The 7797-nt window shown below is 59.2% G+C and overlaps 1 protein-coding gene across 1 annotated transcript; it reads left to right on the top strand.

Moving 5' to 3' along the window:
• Nucleotides 1-5337: 5337 nt before the first annotated feature.
• On the top strand, nucleotides 5338-7510 carry TLX3 (T cell leukemia homeobox 3). Its single transcript, XM_045887400.1, has 3 exons — nucleotides 5338-5758; nucleotides 6111-6354; nucleotides 7300-7510. The coding sequence occupies exons 1-3, from the start codon at nucleotides 5338-5340 to the stop codon at nucleotides 7508-7510; spliced, it is 876 nt and encodes a 291-aa protein (XP_045743356.1).
• The last annotated feature ends 287 nt before the right edge of the window (nucleotides 7511-7797 follow it).

The following is a 7797-nucleotide window of genomic DNA, read 5'->3' as shown; positions in this document are numbered from 1 at the left end:
TGTGGCTGCCGGCCCGCCCTGCCAGGCTGGGCCCTCCTCCAGGCCAGGGCCCCGGTTGGACTCAGCACAAAGATCCTGGGAGTCATTCATTGCTCCACCATAGATAAAGCCGTGAATGAGACAAAGTCTCTGCCTTCAGAGAGCCACTGAGCAGGATAAATAAGAGGGGTCCCGCAGGTGATGGAGGCAATGATGAAAATAAACAGGGATGGAGAGTGACAGGGGAGGGGGGCTGCTTTGGAGGGTGCTGGACTGTGCACAGACCTGGACGAACTCGGATCCCTTTTCCTCTCCACTCGTCTGACCTTGCTGTGTGCTCTTCAGTTAAGCACCACAAACTCATGATGATCCTCCAACGGCCCCAGCCCCAAGACATGGAATCAAATGCCGCCAACACTGTTCTGTCCTGAAGGAACTCTCAGGCCAGTGGGGGTTGTGGGGGGGGACAGAAGTGAGCCCCTCCATGGCCAGCCCTCACCCCTGCTCCTGAGCTCCTTCCCCCAGCTCCTCCACGGATTTCCCCTCCCCACTCAGTCCTGTGCCTTGGAGCCTTACCACCTGCTCCCAGAGTAGAAACGGGAGTATGGGGTAAAGGGAAAAGCATGGGCTCTGGAGTCAAGACAGTCCTGGGTTCAGATCCCAGCTCCAGCCTTCCCAGCTGCATGCCCCTGGACTTCACTTCCCTAAGCCGACTGTCCTTCGAGTCTCACGACCTGTGCTGGGGAGGCACAAAGAGCACATAGTACCAGGTGGCCTCTGCCTTCCTCCAGCTGGCAGAATCTTGGGCCCTTGAAGGCCTCCTCTGGAAGGTTCTTCCCCTAGTATCCCCATCATGGGAAGGCAGCAATGAAGAGCTTAAACTGCCTTACTCCCACTATCAGATGGGGAAACTGAAGCCCAAAGTTGGGACTTGGGCCAGAAACGTGCGTAAGTGCTCAGCACATAGGTGTTGAATAAGTGGATGAATGAGTGAAGACATCCGGGCAGGTGTCTTGGGAGCCTTCCCTCCTGAGAACTGCCAGTGCCCCTGGAGACTTCTTACTAGGGTGTGCGGACCAAGAATGGAAGGTGGACAGGTAAGCAGCCTGCGTCACGGTACATGTGCCAAATTATGTGTTTGTTTCTTTGTCTATGGAGGTGGTCCTCCATCCTTTCATCAGTCTTTCAAATAGGATTACAGACCCAGACATGTGTAAGAGCCCCGATTCAATCTCTACCCCATTTCATGGGTAGGGAAATGGAGTCCAACTCGCAGAAGAGGTCGGTGGCAGAGCGGGACTGGACTAAGCCGGCCTCCTGCCCACGGGCAGTTGGGCATTCCAACATCCTGTCTCCCATCCCTGAAGCCACCCCTCCCTCGTCTATGTCTCCCAGCAAGGCCCCCAGCAGTCCTTCCCTTCCTCCCAGCTTCTCCATGGGGAAAAATGCACGATGCGCCGCATCCTGGAAATCTTTCTGGCCCCCACGACCGCGGGATCTTAGAATTTTCATTTTCTGATCTCCCTTCTGGTGCGTGTGCGTGTGTGTCTGTCACTGTTCAGTTGATAGCAGGCAGGAAGGGACAGCAAAAAATTACAATCTCAGGAACACCAAATGCGCATCAGAATGCATTTGGGCAAAAAGGGCTTAGAGGTAAATGTATGACCTTAAATATATTTATAAAAAAACAAGAAATATTGATAAATATTAACTAAATTTTCACCTCAACAAACCAAGAGGAAAATAATTAATAAAAATAAAACATTCCTCAAAGAGATGGCATAAAAAAGAAGGAACTAAAAGTCTTCTAAGACCCTATTATAAAATAGACAAACCTTGGGGCGCCTGGGTGGCTCAGATGGTTAAGCATCTGCCTTCGGCTCAGGTCATGATCCCAGGGTCCTGGGATCGAGCCCCACATCGGGCTCCTGGCTCAGCCGGGAGTCTGCTTCCCCCTCTCCCTTTGCCTCTCCCACTGCTCATGCTCTCTCTCTCTGTATCTCTGTGTCTCAAATGAATAAATAAAATCTTTAAAAAAAAAAAAAAAGACTCACTTTAAAAAAAAAATAGACAAACCTTTGGTAAATATGATAAGAGAAGGCACAGCTGAGTAACACTGAGAATAAAGAGTAGAGGACATTAGCTCAGATTCGCAGGAGAGTTTGGAACTATGAGAGCATCTTCCCACAACATTGTAACAATGAATTTGAAAACTTGGATGAAACGGACACTCTTCTGGGCACCGGCTGCCAAATGTGAGCGATCATCAGAATCACCTGGAGGGCTTGTGAAAGCAGATTGCCTAGCCCTACCCTGGAGTTTCAGATTCAGTAAGTCTGGGCTAGGGTCCAAGAATTTGCATTTCTAACAAATTCCCAGGTGCTGTTGCTGCTGCTGGTCTAGGCATATACTTTGAGAACCCCTGTCCCAGGGACTACTATCTGCCCCCATTTACGCCCCTTCCTGGGCTGACTAACAGCTCCGCTCTGTCTGGGCTGGAAAAGAGGGGTTTGTGATCAGTGGCCCAAGGCGCCTACTGCTGGAAGATGGTGAAACCCAGGCATCTCAGAAAGCTGGGACCCGGGGGTGGGGGGTGGGGGTGTGAGGCCGAGTTCTGTCCCATGCCTGGCACTGCTGGGTGTTTTCACTGGACGGGCTCATTTAATCCCACGACATTGGTGCTGTTGCTTTACAAGACTAGCAACTGAGGCACAAAAAGGATGAGCGATTTCCCAAGCCCACAGCTGGTAAACAGAGGTCAGAATCTGATCCTTACGCACTGGACCACTCATCGTGTGTGCCCTCGGGGCAGTGTTGGCCACACCACCCACTTCTCTTTAATTCTATGCCCACATACCTCTGTGGGGTGTGCCTTGTCATCCCAATTTAACAAAGCCGGGAAGTGGGGAGGACAGGCCTGTAACCTGGGGCTTGAGAAGCCAGAAAGGAAATTGATAGAGCTGGTCAGGTGCTTACCTGGCCCTGGAGAGGGGGGCTGAGAGCCGCGTGAACTCTCTGACCCAAAGTGCCCTCGTCAGGTAAAAAATGGGATCAATAACAGCCTTTCCTCACAGGGTTGTTGTGAGGAATAAGTACGTGCTCAGCCCCCTGCCTGGCACACACTAAGTTCTCAACCTACCGTGCTTCCACTGTTGTCTTTAAAGTTATTATTATATAATCCGGTTTCTCGCAGGCTTGTCCACAAACCTTATCTCATTTACTTCTCACAGCCACCCTGGGGATAGCTATTACCCTTCCTGTTTTACAAATAAGGAAAAGGAGGCTCCAGGAGAGGCAATGAGGGACCAAACAGCCCCAGACTACCAGTGGCAGAGTCTGATTTAGAAGCAGGAGGTCCCTAGCATGGGAGCAATGATGTCGGCTCCATTTGAAGGTCCTTGGATCCCCAAGGGAGCAAAGGAGGGCTCATCCCGGGCCCAGGGCCGGGCACGCTCCCTCCTCACCCTTCACTCTCCAGTAGCCTCATTCTCCCCACCCAGCCAGAGCCAGCGACTTGCCCAGGGTCACACAGCAGGACGGTGACCTGACTCAGGAACGCAGGCCTTAAGATTGCAAATCCTGAGGCCTCTTGGTCATTGGGGGCAGATTATTAGGAAGAAGCCCTAACATGCTCTCTCCTGCCCTTCCGGGTCCTCTGGGACTGATCCCACTGATAGACAAATACATTTTTCTCTTCAAGAGACTGAGACTCTGCAAACATAAAACTGCAAATAAATAAACAAGAATCATCAGAATAATACGTCAACCATCCCCTTGGGGGTGGGGGTGGGAGGGCAGCCCAGCAGCTCAGTGCCTACTATGTGTCAGGCCCTAAGCCCTGCGTTCTCTTAGTATCTCATTCAAGGCTTACTGACAATCCCGCAATGCACGCATTGCCCATTTTACAAACAAGAAAACCAAAGCCTAAACATAGGAAGTCACTTGCTCAAGCTCACCGAGCTAGAAAGTGACCAACCCAAATGTGAACACTCAGTTCTGGGTAACCATATCTCCAAGCTCTCACCACATCCCCAAGACAGGGTGAGAGTGAGAGGGGCCTGGCCAGGTGTGCAGCAGTCAGTTTGCACCTAACGATGTTAGAATTCGTGGGTAGACAACGATTCTGTTGTCTCCCTCCAGGGTAGACAGCCGAGGCTGGCGCTGGGGTGACCGCCCAGCGTTCGGTCCTGTCCTGTCCTGTCCACGGTGCCCCTGGCCGGCCTCGACAGTCCTTGAGGGCGTGAGCAGAGCAGGGAGGGAGTGGTCCCAGCGCCCAGGCTGGCCTGCAGCGGGAGGGACTCGCTGCTCCCGTTACCCAAAGAAATCCCGCTCTTTGCTCCAAAGATGAGCCGCCCCCGCGCCTCGCCCCTCGGGTACCCCAGGTCCCCACACCTGCAGTGCCATGGGCGGGTTCCCACTCGCGACCACAGTCCCCGTCCACCCTGCAACGAATTTCGAGGGCCTGGAGCCCCGCTCCCCAGCGGGCGACCCTGGGTCCCTAGACCAGCCGGGCCCCGCACGCGTGGGCACCTGCGAGTCACACCTCGGTCCGCCTGGCGGGGGCCAGGGAGTGTCTCCAAAGTGGCCCGGGCGGGGGCGAATTCTCCCCACGCGGGTCGGTGTCCTCGGGAGCGCGGAGCATGCTGTAGTGCTCCCCTCACCCCGCGCGCTGGGAGCGCGGAGCTTGCGCCGGGTGGTGCGCTCCTTTCGTTGCTCCCGTGGCGGTGGAGGGTCCAAGAGGCTTCCGCGGATTCCACAGGGTCGTTCCGGGCTTGCAACTCCATTGCAATTGAAAGGATTCGCATGGTTTGGTTTTTGCCCAGATGAAAAAATTTGGAAGAAAACGAAACCCCCCTCCGCAAACGACAATCTTACCAGCAGAGCACCCTGGCCCGCCCCGCGCTGTGGCCGGATAGCGGCCCCGGCCAGGAGGAGCGGGGAGCGTCTGCTAATTGCAGCTTCGTTAGATTTCGGGTTTGGGAGGCTGCGGTTCGGGCGCTAATATCCGCCGCCCATTATCCCGGCTAATAAATTTGACCTATTGTTCGTTTGTTAAAATGATGTCACCTTGGAACAGTCCCTAAGCTCCTATTTCCATGAATTAGGCCTTTATTGAAAGCCGGGAGCCAATGGGAGGAGAGAGGCTTGTTGATCGCAGCCAATGGCTGCGGCGGGAGAGGAATTAGCAGCGGAAACTCCAGGTTCGGTTCAAGAAAGATGACACAGAGCCTGTCGGGCCCGCGCACTCTTGGCAAAGTTTCAGTGCAACGAGAGGCGCCGGGCGCTCCATGGCCGCGCCGTAACAGGGACCCAGCCGCCTCCCCGCCCAGCCCAGCCCAGCCCTTCCGCCCGCCCAGGATGGAGGCGCCCGCCAGCGCGCAGACCCCGCACCCGCACGAGCCCATCAGCTTCGGCATCGACCAGATCCTCAACAGCCCGGACCAGGACAGCGCACCAGCCCCGCGGGGCCCCGACGGCGCCAGCTACCTGGGAGGGCCCCCCGGGGGCCGTCCGGGCGCCACATACCCGTCTCTACCCGCCTCCTTTGCCGGCCTGGGCGCGCCCTTCGAGGACCCGGGATCTTACAGTGTCAACCTGAGCCTGGCGCCCGCCGGCGTGATCCGAGTGCCAGCGCACAGGCCGCTGCCCGGGGCTGTGCCACCGCCTCTGCCTAGCGCGCTGCCCGCCATGCCCTCCGTGCCCACGGTCTCCAGCCTGGGCGGCCTCAATTTCCCCTGGATGGAGAGCAGCCGCCGGTTCGTGAAAGACCGCTTCACAGGTGAGCAGGGCCAGCGAACAGGCACCGGGCCTCGGCCCTCCCGGGGCCAGAGGCGCCGCGCCCTAGGTGCTCCACTCTGGGAAACGATTCCGGAGGCCCAAGCGCGTTGGAGGCCTCAGCGCCCGGGGCCCCGGGCAACCACAGGGGGAGGAAAATCAGGGAGTTTCGGGGAAATAAGCCTACGCCCAGGGGAAGAGGGGTAACTCCCGCCCGGCTTGGTGCCGCTGGGGACGCGAGGGACCAACGAAATAGCGGAGCACTCTGCGCCCCACCGGGCGGCACGGGGTCCGCATGGGGCCTGAACGGCAGTGGAGCCGGGCTGGGCTTCAGGGGGCCTCGTGTGTCTCCGCAGCGGCGGCGGCCCTCACGCCCTTCACCGTGACCCGGCGCATCGGCCACCCCTACCAGAACAGGACGCCGCCCAAGCGTAAGAAGCCGCGCACGTCCTTTTCTCGGGTGCAGATCTGCGAGCTGGAAAAGCGCTTCCACCGCCAGAAGTACCTGGCCTCGGCCGAGAGGGCGGCGCTCGCTAAGTCCCTCAAAATGACGGACGCGCAGGTCAAGACCTGGTTCCAAAACCGGAGGACCAAGTGGCGGTGAGAGAGGCCCGGCTCGGCCCATCTTGCACCCGCCCTTCACCCGCCCCGCGCCGCAGCCTCGCGCTCTCCCCATTCTGTGCTACCCGCTACCCGCCCTCCCAGGGCTGCGCCTCCCACGCTCCTTCCCAAATTTTATCTCCCTTCTCTCCTTCCCGCCGGCCTGCGTTTCTCTCTCCTCTCCCGCGCCTCGGCTTCTCCTCCATTCTCATCCCTGTGTCGCTCTCGTGCGCCTCTCCAACTCTCCGTGTTTTCTTCCGTCTCTGAGCTCTTTCGGTTTCCTCTCACCTGCACCTCCACCAGCAGCCGCGCCACCCACCCCCCACCCCGGGGTCTCTCGCACTCCCCTAATCCCTCCAGCTTGCGCTCTAGGAGTTCCGACAGTCCGCGCGGGCTCCATGTTCCCCCTCTGGCTCCTCATCCTGACTCCAGCCCCGTTTTTATCCGATCCCTATTTCCATCCAACCCGTGAACGGCGAAGCGATCGCGTTTTGGAAGAGAGGTTCGAGAAGGGCCTGGGAGAACTGGATGAGGCTGACCCGGCCCAGGGACACGGCGCGGGCAGTTGCAGAGCCAGCCCTCCCACCCGCGGACCCTAGCGATCCGACTGTCCGCAGGGCCGAGTCAGTTACACACACGCCCTGTCCTTGTTATCCCGCAAAAGAAACATCTTTGTTGTTGGCGAAGCCACAATACCCGGACGTGCAGGTGGGCAGCGGGCTGAGTCCCCTCCCCGCGACCGCCCGACACTCAACAAAAACAAACGATGCCAACCCCCTCCCCGGACGCGCGGGCCTCGGGCGCACAGCGCCAGCAGGGGTGCAGACGGGTCCTGCGCCTCGAGGCTCCCGGCTGGCCTCCGCTCCCGGGAGGGCTGGGGCCCCGCCGGCAGCCCCGCAGTGCCGGGTGCATGACGGTGCTGTCCCTCTCCCTCCCCCGGTGCAGGCGGCAGACGGCGGAGGAGCGGGAGGCGGAGCGGCAGCAGGCGAGCCGGCTCATGCTGCAGCTGCAACACGACGCCTTCCAGAAGAGCCTCAACGACTCCATCCAGCCCGACCCTCTCTGTCTGCACAACTCGTCGCTCTTCGCTCTGCAGAATCTGCAGCCCTGGGAGGAGGACAGCTCCAAGGTCCCCGCCGTCACCTCTCTGGTGTGAGCCACCAGCGCGCACAGTCGCCAAGGATCGCCGCCCCCACCCGGCGGGGCGCCCCGGGCCCCCAGCCGGGCTGGGGGGGGACCCGAGGCCGAGAGGGACAGGGGCCTCCGAGCTCGAGTAGGCCCCGGGGCGCGGCCGCATCCCCGCCGGCCGCGGAGGGGGGCTGGGCCCGGGCTCCGCGCGGCTGCACAATCCGAGCCCCCGCCCCGCGCCCAGTCCCGCCCCAGGCCCGGGCCTGACAAAGAAAGCGCCTTACGTTTCTCCGCCCCTCGCCCGCACCCCCCGGG

Source organism: Mirounga angustirostris, unplaced genomic scaffold (genome assembly GCF_029215605.1).
Source record: "Mirounga angustirostris isolate CCGP_5_RB_7025 unplaced genomic scaffold, mMirAng1.0.hap1 SCAF_7, whole genome shotgun sequence".
Lineage (NCBI taxonomy): Eukaryota > Metazoa > Chordata > Mammalia > Carnivora > Phocidae > Mirounga > Mirounga angustirostris.
The sequence above is the reverse complement of the archived record's forward strand: the minus strand, read 5'-3'. Positions and strand labels throughout refer to the sequence as shown.

What these genes read in the sequence shown, in the direction of transcription:
- TLX3 (XM_045887400.1), top strand. Translation starts at nt 5,338, where the DNA reads ATGGAGGCGCCCGCCAGCGCGCAGACCCCGCACCCGCACGAGCCCATC. An exon ending in CGTGAAAGACCGCTTCACAG is followed by an intron (nt 5,759 to 6,110) that starts GTGAGCAGGGCC and finishes GTGTCTCCGCAG; the next exon opens with CGGCGGCGGCCCTCACGCCC. An exon ending in AACCGGAGGACCAAGTGGCG is followed by an intron (nt 6,355 to 7,299) that starts GTGAGAGAGGCC and finishes CCCCCGGTGCAG; the next exon opens with GCGGCAGACGGCGGAGGAGC.